At 23.6% G+C, this 15,333-nt stretch overlaps 3 protein-coding genes across 4 annotated transcripts; 1 reads left to right on the top strand and 2 right to left on the bottom strand.

The window, feature by feature from the left end:
• Positions 1 to 742: 742 nt before the first annotated feature.
• On the bottom strand, positions 743 to 3,522 carry LOC122717998 (mitochondrial import inner membrane translocase subunit TIM44). 2 transcript variants are annotated; one of them, XM_043942612.1, is made up of 7 exons: positions 3,387 to 3,522; positions 2,753 to 2,893; positions 2,423 to 2,668; positions 2,148 to 2,352; positions 1,828 to 1,976; positions 1,397 to 1,760; positions 743 to 1,323 (listed from the first exon to the last, which is right to left on the bottom strand). In XM_043942612.1, the coding sequence occupies exons 1-7, from the start codon at positions 3,387 to 3,389 to the stop codon at positions 1,076 to 1,078; spliced, it is 1,356 nt and encodes a 451-aa protein (XP_043798547.1). In that variant the 5' UTR covers positions 3,390 to 3,522; the 3' UTR covers positions 743 to 1,075. The 2 variants fall into 2 exon arrangements, with proteins under 2 accessions (XP_043798547.1, XP_043798546.1); XM_043942611.1 differs by having other exon boundaries at positions 744 to 1,323; positions 2,738 to 2,893.
• A 1,155-nt stretch (positions 3,523 to 4,677) lies between these two features.
• Positions 4,678 to 6,159, bottom strand: LOC122718104. The gene is made up of 2 exons (XM_043942801.1): positions 5,855 to 6,159; positions 4,678 to 5,778 (listed from the first exon to the last, which is right to left on the bottom strand). The coding sequence occupies exons 1-2, from the start codon at positions 6,058 to 6,060 to the stop codon at positions 4,707 to 4,709; spliced, it is 1,278 nt and encodes a 425-aa protein (XP_043798736.1). The 5' UTR covers positions 6,061 to 6,159; the 3' UTR covers positions 4,678 to 4,706.
• A 661-nt stretch (positions 6,160 to 6,820) lies between these two features.
• Positions 6,821 to 14,383, top strand: LOC122717826 (splicing factor 3B subunit 3). The gene is made up of 13 exons (XM_043942267.1): positions 6,821 to 6,916; positions 7,320 to 7,800; positions 8,007 to 8,179; positions 8,322 to 8,818; positions 8,891 to 9,056; positions 9,446 to 9,614; positions 10,904 to 11,055; positions 11,301 to 11,456; positions 11,681 to 11,972; positions 12,056 to 12,722; positions 12,822 to 12,938; positions 13,222 to 13,600; positions 13,697 to 14,383. The coding sequence occupies exons 2-13, from the start codon at positions 7,404 to 7,406 to the stop codon at positions 14,183 to 14,185; spliced, it is 3,654 nt and encodes a 1,217-aa protein (XP_043798202.1). The 5' UTR covers positions 6,821 to 6,916; positions 7,320 to 7,403; the 3' UTR covers positions 14,186 to 14,383.
• The last annotated feature ends 950 nt before the right edge of the window (positions 14,384 to 15,333 follow it).

Genomic DNA, 15,333 nt, shown 5'->3' on the forward strand with positions numbered 1-15,333 from the left:
AAAAAAAATTTGAAATATTTTTAAATAATTTCATCAGTATTTAATTAGACTCAATATAAAATTTTTAAAAAATTTAATTATATATATTAAATGAATTAGTTATGAATAAAGATATTATATTTTAACATTTTTTGTGCAATTTGTTTATAAAACAATATGAAAAGAAGACCAAATGAAAAAAATTTTAATTTCCTTTTCAAAATCTTTTTTTTTAATTTTACACATTGAATTTATTTGTACAATATACTTATAATCATAATCTTATTGATATTTGGAAAAAAAAACAAATATATTACATATTTTAAAAATAATAAATATACTAATAAATTATGCACTTTTATGCAATATGAACATATTATGAAAATATATACAATCTTTGTTGATTTATAAAATGTTTACATTATTTTTTATATTATATAATCCGTGCAAAATAAATATTTGGCATCCGATATATATTTTGTTAGGCTCTATTCTTTAGCATTTTAATGTCAATATCAATATTTTAAATATGTACAGAAATTAGTTACTAAAATTTGCTTATTTTTTCGTACATTAGTTCAAATGATATACTTATATATGATTATAAAATATGATTGTACAGTAATTTATATTGATAATTATCTTTTGATATATAAGGATAACTTTATAATCCTAAAAATAACAAATTTTTAATTTATATTTTAATTATATAAATAATATAATTGTATTATTTGAACATATTAGAAAAATATAATAATAAACTATCGTGTTTTAATAAGTATATCTACAATATAATTTACTTTTATATTTATAATATTATAATATTTATACTTATATAAATTTATATATAAATCAAAATTCAACATAAAATTTATAACATTTCCATAGCTTAAGCTACAGAACTAAATTTGTATATTTGAAAGTAATCATTAAGTCATAAGAATTAATATCCATCATTCAGGCTTCTCTTTCAATACATATTGCATTAGAAACCATAAAAAAAGAAAAGAAAGTGACAGTTCTTACTTATTTTTCAATCACATATTCACATCTATTTCTTTAAAATTTTCAATCAAATTCATACCTAAACTGTACACTATACAAACTGTTCAGTACTGGTTACACTAAGATCAAGTAAACGCCATGCAGCTTTTGAATTAAGTTCTGTAGGATCACGACACAATACCCAAATATAATTAACACGCATTACTTTTTCAGGATCTCCTTCAATAACATTCTTTTTAGCATCTCTCACACACATAATTTGTTGGCACTGAAAACTAATTATTAAAACTGGTCCTTGTTCCATTACTTTGCCCATTATTAAATCTACGTTGTTAATATCTGAAATTAAATATTTTATTCTATGTGAAATAATTATATGGAGTAAAATATTTATATGAAACATAAAATATACCTAAAATTTTATTATCTAATTGATATCCCAATTTTTCTACTTGTATTAATGGTTGTGCTATTAATTTATATGGAGCTTCATGACACCAGTCTTTTAAAATTTCAAGATTTCCCCTAACCATAGCTTCTAGAATATTTGGAATAATATCTGTTTCACAATATTTTAAAAATTGTATTCTATCAAAGTTAGGATCTAGTTTACAAATTTCTGTTAGTGTTTCTGATAAATCTGTCTTTTGAAATAGTCCACCGACTATATCTGTAACTTTTTCTGTCAATAATCTGGAGGCACGAATTACAGGATTATCCGATTCTTCGTATTTGATTTTCCATTCTAATACTTTATTCACATATGGATTTTTATCCTTGAAAAAATATAATTATTATAAATATCAACAATTCTATAAATTTAATTTAAATTAAATGACATACCTTAAAATTCTGCCATGATTGATAAAATTTAGAATCTTTATGTAATTCAACACCTGTGGCCTCTGCATTTGGTTGAACAATTTTGCTATCTACTGATTCTATTACATCTTTTCTTTTTCTTAATTTTTTAGGTGGAACATACACTTTTCCTACAATATTGATTCAAACAAAAATATATTACTGTATATTTATATATATATGTATATTATTTATATATATATATATATATATTATATTATTTATATTATTTATATATGTAATATGTATATGTATTATTTATATGTATTATTTATATATGTAAATTCTCTAATTATAATTACCATGCATTCCTTGATGATCTAATTCTTCTCGCACAGCTTCTACAGTTTGTGATATTGTTTGAAATGCACTTGTTTTACCTAAAGCCTGACTTTTTTCAGATATTGTCTCTGCTGCTCCTTTTGCAGATTTTGATATTTCCTCACTTAGCTGACCAGCTTTTTTACCTAATTCAGTTTTACTTGCTTCTTCAAGAACTTCTTGTACCTATACATTTGATTAATATGTATAATACTTTTAAATTTTATTATAATAAAATATTTTTTTTCATTTGTACTTTTTCCTTTAAAGATTCTAATTTCTCTTTCAGAGCCTCTGATCCTTTAGTAGCTTCAGATTCAACTGCTTGAAATTTTTGTCTGGCAGATCTCAATGCTTCTGATTGTTCCAATTTCTCTGCTTCTTCTCTAAACTTTTTCAAAGATTCTTTCATCTCTTTATTTTTTTGCATTTCTTGTTTGATATTCTCAAGAAATTGAGAAAAAAAACTGGGTCTCCTTGCTGGATTTGAATAGAATCTGATCTAAAGAGATAGAATGTAATTAATCAAATTAATAAATTTTTTTTAAAAACATTTTGAAAAGAAACTCACTGATAAACTTTGTACATTTGTGATTTGAGATAATTGTGATCGTAGCAAAACATTGTAAATACATATTGTTGAGCCATCTCTGGGAAGTTTTTTTTTAGATCGAGTAGATCTTGATATACCTATAAGGCTGGCTCTACAGATAGAAAAGTTCTGAAACTAAAAACAAAAAAATAAATATTTTTAATATATGTAAGAAATAAATTTTTATATAGAAAAAACATTTTGTGATAATTTTACAAATATAAAAATTTTATAAATGTAATAATTTATTTTACAAATATATATTCATAAAAAAGTTCATAAACAATATCTAATTGCATAATAATTATTATTGTACAATAATTATCATTTTATACAAATTCTATTTTTTTATATATAATTAATTAATTCATTGCTATTTTTTTATGAAGTTCGAAACATCGATCGATAGGTTAATTCTGAGAAATTGAAATTTTATGATGCAATTAGACGAAAAGTATGAAAGTTACTCGAAATAACATAACCTATATGTGATAAAAAAATGCAATCAATTTATAAATAAAATATTTATGAACTCATATTAATATGGAAGAAAAAGAACATATAAATTTATTTCATGATTTCATATAAATAAAATATAGAAGTTCAGTTAGCAATTATAATTATTTACCATTTTACGAACGATTTATCTGCAACATCAAAAATCTTCATAAAATATGTTGCGGCTAATGGGAAGGACATCTATCAACAAAAATTAAAACAAATCATAAACATATCTGTGATCTCTTACTCGATAATCTTAAAGCTTGGCAAGATCGAGCGCCATTTCGTTCTATTAATACGAAATATTAATACGAATATTAATATGAAATAAAAAATGATAGAGACACAAAATTTAATGGATTTGTAAGAATTTTTGATTATATAATATTTGATGGAACTTTGTATTCTTTTTTTTGAAATATTGATTGCAAATAATCAAAGTGCTCGATATGCATTCTGTTGATTTTAAATTCAAGAATTACATTCAATTTAATAAAAAAATAATAAAATCAATTTTATTGATTATATTTATTATTAAAATCAATAATTTTTTTGATACATTCCTTTATAAATATTGTAGTGTCTGTTATTATAGATCACATTTATAGATATTAAAACTATCATTTGAAAGCATAAATAAACATACCAAACAACTATAGAAAAGAAAAAAAGAAATAGTAACATAGATAAACAACATAGATAACATAGATAACATAGATAAAGTAAAAATATTAAAATCAACATTATTTTCAAAAAATCACAAATAAAATACAAAAAGAATAAAAATAAAATAACAATTAACCGTTAAGGATATCTTTCGAATACAAGATATTTTTTCAAAGATAGATAAATTAGAGTAAGAAACTAGGGCCATCTTTCTAATAATATTGAAAAAATATATTATTCAAGATTTGGCGCTGACGGTCAATTCTTACATTATTTATATTCTTATTTTAAGTATTGATATATTAAATATTATGTTTATTTCTATTTCATAGTATTGATAATGATATAGATATTTCAATATCTATTTGTACATTTCAAATAAAAATATATTAATTTATAATTTATGAAATAATATTATTTGTTACTTAGATTCAATAGATCTTTAAGATTTTTTAAGATTTTTTAAGATTTACGTTAATATTTTCATATTAATAATTAAAAATGTCTAATAATATAAATGAAATAATTAAAGATAAATTTATACAAATGAAATATAAATGAAGAATAAACATATTAAATCCTTTTTTTTTCCATTAATTCAATTATAATTACATACAATATATATTTAAAATATTTATATATATTTTATCCTTATTATTTACAAATATATTTAAAATATTAAAATAATAATAATAATAATAATAATAATAATAATAATATTAATATTAAATATACAATAATAAAAATATTAAATATACAAAATTCTTTAATAATTCATTAATTAACTGTTTCCTTTTAATCCTGGTATTCTATATAAAAATTCTCCATCATCATCATAATAACAATCCTTTATCCTATATGTCATACCTTGTTTATAAACATTTTGGGGAATTTTTATACGTTTTGAATATTCAAAATTTGTATCCATAAATGAATTTCGTTCTTTTATATATGTATCTAAAGTTATGTCATTTAATTTAGTTGCTAATTTAAATTCATTTGTCTTAATATTTTGAATATTATCTTTATCAGATAGAGTCTTTGTCATACTAATGCTTTTTTTTTCAATAATAGAATCTTCTTTAATATTGTTCATTATATTAAAACTTGTATCTTCTGAATTTTTAGATTCTACATATTTTTTATAAATATTCATAAGTGCTATTTTTTCTTCATGAGATATTTCATTCGGATTATTTAATTTGTTTTTCATAAATTCTTCAAACAATAATGTTTTCTCTTTTGTATTATACTTTTCTGTCTTATATATATTCATAGAATTATTTGTTTCCTTGAATAATTTTATATCTTTCTTCTCTGTTATATTAAAGTTCTTTTTATCTTTATTTATATTATTCTGTGATGAAATCAATAATTTATTTTCTATGATTGATTTTTTATCAGTAGAGTTTTTTATGATATTAGAAAAAAATGAATTTTTGGGTTTTGGAAGTTTTATTTCTGGAGGTATAAAATTTTTCATTAAAGTTTCCTTATCACATAATTGAATTTTTCTATTTTTAAATTTCATTAAATGTTGTTTTAAGGTATCATTTACTACCAATTTTCCAGTTTTTAATTGTTTCCAATTTTCTATAACCTTATTATCATATTGTAGAATTCTTTCTACTGATTTTGGTATCCATTTTATTTTCAAGATTTTTTTTATGGTTTCAGGTAAAGCTGGAAAACTTTCACTAAGTTTCTCAGGTGTCCATTCTTCAGGATTATTTTCATATAGTTTTTTTATTTGATCCTTTTCAACATATGTAAGAAAATTTGGTTCTATTTCTTTAAAAACTTTATTTTTAACAATACAACGTTTTAGTTGTTCTTGGATTCTCTTACTTTCTCTAAAAATTATATTAAAAATTTATTTTAAAAAATTGATAATATATAAAATAAAATTCAATGTTACTTTATATGTACCTGATTTTATTTTTATAAGATGTATCTACTGTCATAAAATCAGAATCGTATATTTCACCATCTTCTTGATCCATTTCTTCAAAATTATTGTCAAATTCGTTCATTTTCGATGTTTTTAATTTTCTATGTATACCAATAGATTCACATTTAGATTTAGTGAAATATGTTCTTAATAGCTTAAACGTTATTACTTTAATATTATTCATTTTAAATCTTAGTCTTTTCTTAATAATTTATTTAATTTATTATTTATTTAATTTAATAATTTAATTATTCATACAATAAATATATTTTTTAACTTGATCCTAAATAACATTGCACATCCATGTTATGATTCATAATTCAATATTGAAAAAATACTTTTTGAAGGAATATAAATCTAATTGGTTATTTCTAATAGATCTAATACAATCATAAAATAGGAATGCTTGTTGGTTAGAAAGCTCTAATATATTAAATATATAATGTTGCATAACAATGAATTAATGAAATAATTTTCTTGCTTTTGTATTGTCTTGCTTCTATTAATTTTCTTTCCAATAGCATTTTATATTTATATTTAAATTTATAGATAAAAAAGATATATAAATAGATAAAAATATAAGTTATTCTAAATACAATTTGTATATAAAAGTAAGATTTATAATTATATATAATATAAAATTTAAATAAATATTATTACCAAATATTATTATACTTTTGAATCTTAAATATAAAAAAACATTTATTTATTTATTTTTTATAATTATAATGTAATTAAAATAATTGAATTTTATTATAATATATAATATGTATATATTTAGTAAAATAATTAAACTAAATATTTATTTAAGTATTTGAAATATAATATTAATAATAATTTTAATTCCAATATAAGATTTTAGATAGCGCTGTAACTTATTATAAATCATGTTAGTTTCCGTTCCGTTTATATCATATATTATGGTAGAAACGAATCTGAAATGAGACAAAGTTGGTCGTTGATTATGGTTGTTGATCTGAGACGAGCTAAATTATCTGAAAGCATCGTATGTAAAGTTGAAAAATATTTTCAACTACAAGGTAAAATAATATTTTTTAAATTATTCTATATTTAAAATTTTTAATATTTTTTTATTTCATATTTAATTTTAAAACTTACTTATATATATATAAAATTTTCTCATGTTCATTTTTACATTTTAATATCACACATGTAGTAAATAATTGTTATTATTATTTTTGAATATTTTTATTGAAAATTATTAAATTATTTAATTTATTTAAATTTAAAACATTTTATTTAATAAAACTAAAAAAAAGATCGGAATATATTTTTTTTTATGTGAAATTATTATTTATAAATATATTTGATTATATTATTCATATTTCTGTATTAATAAATATTGATTTAAAAAAATTCTTTATTTAATACATAAAATTTTATAAGTCAATTAAATTATTTTATTTCTAATATTAATTACAGAATGGATGTAGAACTTTTGTACTAATGAAAAGTAATAAATTTTTCCATCTTGTGATTAATTGAAAAAAAAATATACATAAAAAAATGTATCTATACAACTTGACTCTTCAGCGTGCTACAGGTATTACCCATGCAGTGCATGGAAATTTTTCTGGTAGTAAAATGCAAGAGATTTTAGTTTCACGTGGCAAATCTTTAGAATTATTAAGACCAGATCCAAATACTGGTAAAGTTCATACTCTTTTAACTGTTGAAGTATTTGGAATCATAAGGTCTTTAATGGCCTTTAGATTAACTGGTGGTACAAAAGATTACATTGTTGTTGGATCAGATTCTGGACGCATTGTAATTTTAGAATATATTCCTGCTAAAAATGTTTTTGAGAAAGTACATCAAGAAACATTTGGAAAAAGTGGATGTAGACGCATTGTACCTGGACAATACTTAGCTATAGATCCTAAAGGAAGAGCTGTAATGATAGGTATTTATATATTATATGTTATAGTATACATAATTGAGTAAATTATATAAATAATTATTTTTTATATCAAATGATTAGTATTGTCCGTGTTTCAACTGATTAACATTGATTATAATCATTTTTAATGATGATACATTTTATTTGTGAAAATATTTTTAATAATGTAATTCAGTTATTATCCATAAAAAATTTGCAAATTTTTGTAGGTGCCATTGAGAAACAAAAGCTTGTTTACATTTTAAATAGAGATCCAGAAGCTCGTCTTACAATTTCTTCACCTTTGGAAGCACATAAGAGTAATACATTAGTTTATCATACTGTGGGAGTGGATGTAGGTTTTGAAAATCCTATGTTTGCTTGTCTAGAAATTGATTATGAGGTAATATATTAACTTTTTTAAAAGATATAGTAATATAAAATAATTTCTTAATAAATTTAATAAATGTAATTATAATTAAATATTAATTATTAATTAAACATTATTTTGAATGAAATGATATTTAATTTATATAACATTTTAGGAAGCTGATAGTGATCCTACAGGAGATGCAGCAGTAAAAACACAACAAACTTTAACTTTATATGAACTTGATCTTGGTTTAAATCATGTTGTACGTAAATATAGTGAACCTTTGGAAGAACATGCAAATTTCCTTGTATCTGTCCCAGGAGGAAATGATGGACCAAGTGGTGTTCTTATTTGTTCTGAAAATTATCTAACATATAAAAATTTAGGAGATCAACATGATATTCGTTGCCCAATTCCGAGGAGACGTAATGATTTAGATGATCCTGAAAGGGGCATGATATTCGTGTGTTCTGCTACTCATAAAACTAAAAGCATGTTTTTCTTTTTGGCTCAAACAGAACAAGGAGACATTTTTAAGATTACACTTGAAACAGATGAAGATATGGTGACTGAAATTAAATTAAAGTACTTTGATACGGTACCTGTAGCAGCAAGTATGTGCGTTTTAAAAACAGGTTTTTTATTCGTAGCTTCTGAATTTGGTAATCAGTAAGTGTATTATTTGAAGAGTCATATTTTTTAATTCAAACATGCTTGTATATTTTTTCATATCTTTTCTAGTTATCTCTATCAAATTGCACATTTAGGAGATGATGATGATGAACCAGAATTTAGTTCTGCCATGCCTCTTGAAGAAGGCGATACGTTCTTTTTTGCACCAAGACCACTTAGAAATTTAGTACTAGTTGATGAAATGGATAGTTTATCACCTATAATGGCGTGTCAGGTGATTTTATACGAATAATAATATTACTTATATTAAATAAATGTTAATGCACTTTCAAGTAAAAAATTAATACTCTATGTGTTTTTTTTTTGTGAGAGGTGCAACAATAAAATATTCTTAGTCGCCTTTAATTTGTTTTTGCAAATTGAAGTTGAACCTAAGAATAACATATACAAAATAAAAAAAGTATAATATTTAGATGCAAAATAAATATAATAAAAAAATAAATATATTCATTGTTGCATTTTATTGTGCTTTTAAAAACGCGAAATTTGAATGATAAAATTAATAATAGAAAACATAAAAATTCGGGAATATGTTATATTTTTATTTGGAAATTTTTGTAATAAATAATACTTATATATATGAAGTTTATTATTTTTATATAGGTAGCTGATTTAGCAAATGAAGATACCCCACAATTATATATAACTTGTGGTAGAGGACCACGATCTACATTGCGAGTGTTACGACATGGTTTAGAAGTATCTGAGATGGCTGTTAGTGAACTACCTGGTAATCCAAATGCAGTGTGGACTGTTAAAAGAAGAGTCGATGGTTAGTTTAGAAACATCTTCTGCAATAGTCGTTTGCATGTTTTTTTTTTTCATTATATGCTTAAACAATAATGCAAATAAAATATTTCTAGCTTAGTTTTATTTTTTGCAATGAAAATATCCATTCTTATTGTAATATTTATACTTTGCTTATTTTATCATCTACAGCAAAATCAGTTCTTCGTAATAATTGTTATTTAAATTTAATTAAAATAAGTTGGGATATTAATTAAATAAAAATTGAATATTTTTAAATATAGATTAATATCAATTTTTTAAATAATTATAAAATTTTTCAATTAGAAATTAATACAATACATAAAAATCCTGAATTTCACTTTGTGATTAGAAATGATTAAAAAAAATTAAATAGAAAATCTTTTAATTTCTATTACTTACAAGAACAAAAATTATTCGTAGTTAATAATAATAATAAAATATTATATTGCCTATATCATTCATTTTACTTCATCTCATCATACATGCAATATATTATAATTATAAATATTTATGTATCATTATCTCTTCTATTTTTATTATTAGTTATTATGAAATTATTGTATTTTATTTATAAATTTATTATTTTTGTTAATAATTTGTTAAATTGTGCTTAATTTTATCATAAAATTAAATAGAGTTAAATTTTATCATAGATATTTATAATATATAGCATTTGCTACTATTTACAATTTCAGGTATCCGCAGAGAATTTTAGAATCTATTCTTTGCGGATATGGATATTTCACTGTGGTAATCTAAAATGAATGACATTAAAAAATTGTGGAGATATTTAGAATACGAAATAATTCTACTTGAATGACAAAAAAAAAAATAAAAATTTAATAATAAAAATAATTCCATGAATCTTTTTGTCTACTGTCCTAAAGAGGAAATTATTTTATTACTTATTCTATTTTAACTCTACAATTTTTCAATAAAAAAATAAAATGCAAAAGAGAATGAAGAAGTTGATTTTGTAAATGATACTAATAAATCTGGTGGCTTGATACACTCTTATCAAACACCAGTTCTCTCTTTCAGGCTACCAGCATGGTATTGGTTGAACTTCAGAACACAGAAAATGACAGAAAGGTAAGGACTGTCAAAATTGCCGGAGATTAAAGAAATTGAATTTACATCCAAAAACCATCTACTCTTTGCATGTAGGATGAGAAAAACAGCGTGTTCAACCGTTTATGAAGAGATGATTTCTATTATTTTATCGAATTTCGTTTTCAAATCTTTATTTTTCTTAGATATTCAGAGTGAGCTTTGTAATTTTGATTGCAGAGGAGTATGATGCTTACATCATAGTGTCCTTCGTGAATGCTACTCTTGTACTTAGTATTGGAGAAACTGTAGAAGAAGTGACTGATTCTGGATTTCTTGGTACCACGCCAACTCTAAGCTGTTCTGCTTTAGGTGAAGATGCTTTGGTACAGGTATGTAAAGATAATATAATTCTCTTTCGCACTACGGTATCTCCGATTCCTGGTCTACCACGAATCGGTCGCAATAAATAGTGCTAGATTATATAGAGTTTCTTGCATCGTTGAATATTTAGATAATTTCTCTAAATATTTCTGGTAAATTAAACTCGACATAATTCCTATTGTTAAAATATTTTTGTTCTTAATAAACTATTATTTATTAATTTATTATTATAATTTTATCATATTTTATTTAGGTATATCCTGACGGAATACGTCATATTCGAGCAGATAAACGTGTAAATGAATGGAAAGCACCTGGTAAAAAGACTATAGTGAAATGTGCAGTGAATCAACGTCAAGTTGTAATTGCACTCACCGGGGGAGAATTGGTATATTTTGAAATGGATCCCGTATGTGTATTAATTTTTTAATTCATGTTTATTAATATTATATTATTTTTAAATTTTTTTTTTACAATGTTAATTATTCTCAAAAAAAGAAAACGTAATATATACAAATAATATATTATTTTTCATTTTAATTAATGAAATATTCATTATTTGAACTAGATAAAAAATGGAAAAATTTTAAATCCATTTAAGTTTAGTAATCTTTACTATTTTATATTTCTTAGACTGGGCAATTAAATGAATATACAGAACGAAAAAAAATGCCATCAGAAGTAATGTGTATGGCTCTTGGTAATGTAGCAATTGGTGAACAAAGATCATGGTTCTTAGCAGTTGGTCTTCAAGATAATACAGTAAGGATCATTTCTTTAGATCCTTCAGATTGTTTAGCACCTAGAAGTATGCAAGCTCTACCTGCAGCTGCGGAAAGTTTATGTATTGTTGAAATGGGTGCTAAAGATGCAAATAATTCTGAAGAATTATCACTTCAGCAATCCAGTCTTTATTTAAATATAGGTAAACAAATAATTAAAAATAATATTATAGTTTTTATTTCTATAATATTTTTCATAACATTCTTCTTAAATATGTACTATTAGGTCTACAAAACGGTGTTTTGTTAAGAACAGTACTAGATCCAATTTCGGGTGATCTCGCTGATACGCGGACGCGATACTTGGGTTCCCGAGCCGTGAAATTATTTAGGATAAAAATGCAGGGAAATCAAGCTGTACTTGCAATGAGCAGCAGATCATGGTTGAGTTATTATTATCAGAATCGTTTTCATTTAACACCACTATCCTATGAAAGTTTAGAATTCGCATCAGGCTTTAGTTCTGAACAATGCCCCGAAGGAATTGTTGCTATTTCGACAAATACACTTAGAATTCTTGCCCTCGAAAAGTTAGGTGCGGTGTTCAATCAAATTAGTTTTCCATTGGAATATACTCCGAGAAAATTCGCAATTCACTCGGACTCTGCACATCTAATAATTATTGAAACGGAACACAATGCATACACAGAAGAAACAAAACAACAGAGAAGATTGCAAATGGCAGAAGAAATGCAAGAAGCTGCGGGAGCAGAAGAGGCTGTAGTAGCAAGAGAATTAGCGGAGGCTTTTTTATCCGAGGAACCCAATGAAGCTGTATTTGGTGCACCAAGAGCTGGACCAGGCTTATGGGCATCATTAATAAGAATAATTGCTCCCTCAACAGGGCAAACATTTGAAGTTCATCGACTTGAGCAAAATTTAGCTGCTTTATGGTAAAAATATAAATAAACATTCAAGTATATAAAATGAATATATCATTATTTTAGAAAAAAATTATTATTGTTATTATTTTAAATGAATTTATATTACAGTTTAAGCCTTGTAAAATTTGCTAATCAGGGTGATCAACTATTTCTAATAGTTGGTATTGCGAAAGAATTTCAATTGAATCCAAGAGTTAGCAGTGGTGGTTTTCTGTATACATACAAGTAAGTATAATCTATAATAATAAACATGTTTTAATATATAATTAATATGTTAAAATAAATTAATTAATACATGTAAAAGTAAAATATAAAAATAATTAATATAATAATTAAAATATAAAGATATAAAAAAAATGAAAAAATATTACAAAAATTTTTATGATGAAAAAAAACACAATTACTGCAATGCAATTTGATGAAAAAGTCCTGCAGTTCTGAAATATAAATTCAATATAAAATATATATTAAAAAGAAAAACAAATATTATAGTAAATCTTTCTTTCAGAGTTAATAGCGAATGCACTAATCTCGAATTAGTGCACAAAACCACTTTGGATGAAGTACCTTTGGCTATATGTCCATATCAAGGAAGAGTATTAGTTGGTGTTGGTAGAATGTTGCGTTTATATGATATGGGCAAGAAAAAGTTGTTAAGAAAATGTGAAAATAAACATATTCCTAATGCTGTTGTATCTATCAATGCAATTGGACAAAGAATTTATGTGAGTGATGTACAAGAATCTGTGTATGCTGTCAGATATAAACGTCAAGAAAATCAACTTATAGTTTTCGCCGACGATACACATCCGAGATGGATAACTACAACGTGCGTGTTAGATTATGATACTGTTGCTACTGCTGATAAGTTTGGAAATATTGCTGTTGTAAGTAATATAACAACATTTACTTCAATAATTAATTAGGAATAAGAGATGATTTGAATAAATATTTAAATTTTATATTTAAATATTCTTTAATAGATACGTTTAGCAAGTGGAATTAATGATGACGTGGATGAAGATCCAACTGGAAATAAAGCATTATGGGATAGAGGTTTATTAAATGGTGCCAGTCAAAAAGCGGATACAGTTGCTTGTTTTCATGTTGGTGAAACAGTTATGTCTCTACAAAAGGCAACCCTTATTCCTGGTGGTTCTGAAAGTTTAGTATATACGACATTAAGTGGAACAGTTGGTGTTCTTGTTCCTTTTACAAGTCATGAAGATCATGATTTTTTCCAACATTTGGAAATGCATATGCGTTCGGAACATCCCCCACTTTGTGGAAGAGATCATTTATCATTTAGATCTTATTATTATCCTATAAAGAACGTTATAGATGGAGATCTTTGTGAACAATTTAATTCCATTGAACCAGCAAAACAAAAAAGTATATCGAGTGATCTCGAACGAACAGCTTCTGAAGTATCGAAAAAGCTCGAGGATATTCGTACACGATATGCCTTCTAATTTTTTTTCTTTTTATTATAATTTATTACCGAATTAGTAAGTGTTATATTTAACAAATTTGCATTCCGTTTTTATGAATCCAACATGTTTTTCATAATAATGAAAATACGCGCACTGTTTAATCATTTGTAAAAGAAATTCTATATATATATTATTTTTAATAGGTAGAAAAAAATTAATAAAAATTTTTATGCATAATGTGTAATAAATACGAATAATGTTTTATGTGACAGATATGATAGAAAAATTTTAAAAAAAAGCTTTACTTAAATTTAAAAAAAGTTTACTTATGGTAAACGAATAGATTTTTAAATTAAATTGAGTATGTAAATTTTTACTTTATATATTTTTCGTTTCATTATAAAATAATATAGTTGAAAGTTTTAATCTTTTTGATAGGATAAAATTATATATTCAACTATCTCTACAATTCGATATGTATATCAGATGTGTATGCTACAAATTTTGACGAAACTATAAAATAATGATTGCAATGTTGAAAAATACATGTTTTTGCCAACAACATTTTATATTCTGGAAATATTATTCCTAAGAATTTTTTACATTCTTAATTTTTTTTTTCTTTTTTTTTAATCTTAGTGAGTTTTAAATTTAGTGAGCAAAAAGACTAAACCTATACTGATGTGTAACGAAGAAAAAATGTAGAAAACATTTCACTGACCTACTTCAGTATTATATATAGCATTTACATAAATTTAAATATATTGTCTTAACTTAAATTATTCACGTTAAATTATCATTTTTTTATGCATTTAAATTATTTAAATATAATTAAATATTTAGATTAAAATTGAATATTTTATGTAAATATGTGAAAATTTTTTTTATTTACTTTAAAAATAAATTCAATATAAATCGTGTATTTATTTATAAATTTTCAAAAAATAGAACGAAGTTCTTTCACTATTTTCAATTCCAAGGTTAAATGTATCTATATTTTCTCTGTATTATTTTTTTACGAGAAAACTGGGAGCTCATTTCTTTTTTCCACTATTATTTTTTCATGCATACATTTCTTTTTCGACCTACAATTCGTCATCAATAGCGTTCAATATTGTAGTTCGCATTTTTCTCAATAAGCTTTGATGTGCGAAGTTAATCCGTGTGTTGAAGCGTATCGAGGGTAA

Source organism: Apis laboriosa, unplaced genomic scaffold (genome assembly GCF_014066325.1).
Source record: "Apis laboriosa isolate Shangri-la unplaced genomic scaffold, ASM1406632v1 scaffold5_cov152, whole genome shotgun sequence".
In the NCBI taxonomy this organism is placed as follows: domain Eukaryota; kingdom Metazoa; phylum Arthropoda; class Insecta; order Hymenoptera; family Apidae; genus Apis; species Apis laboriosa.

Excerpts from the sequence above, each read along its gene's own strand:
- LOC122717998 (XM_043942611.1), bottom strand. Across the intron at positions 1,977-2,147 it reads AGATCATCAAGGAATGCATG|GAAAAGTGTATGTTCCACCT; the intron begins GTAATTATAATT and ends TCAATATTGTAG. Across the intron at positions 1,324-1,396 it reads ATTAGATAATAAAATTTTAG|ATATTAACAACGTAGATTTA; the intron begins GTATATTTTATG and ends ATTTAATTTCAG.
- LOC122718104 (XM_043942801.1), bottom strand. The coding sequence starts at position 6,060 with ATGAATAATATTAAAGTAATAACGTTTAAGCTATTAAGAACATATTTC. Across the intron at positions 5,779-5,854 it reads TCTTATAAAAATAAAATCAG|AGAAAGTAAGAGAATCCAAG; the intron begins GTACATATAAAG and ends TATAATTTTTAG.
- LOC122717826 (XM_043942267.1), top strand. The coding sequence starts at position 7,404 with ATGTATCTATACAACTTGACTCTTCAGCGTGCTACAGGTATTACCCAT. Across the intron at positions 8,180-8,321 it reads GTCTAGAAATTGATTATGAG|GAAGCTGATAGTGATCCTAC; the intron begins GTAATATATTAA and ends ATAACATTTTAG. Across the intron at positions 12,723-12,821 it reads CAAAATTTAGCTGCTTTATG|TTTAAGCCTTGTAAAATTTG; the intron begins GTAAAAATATAA and ends TTTATATTACAG.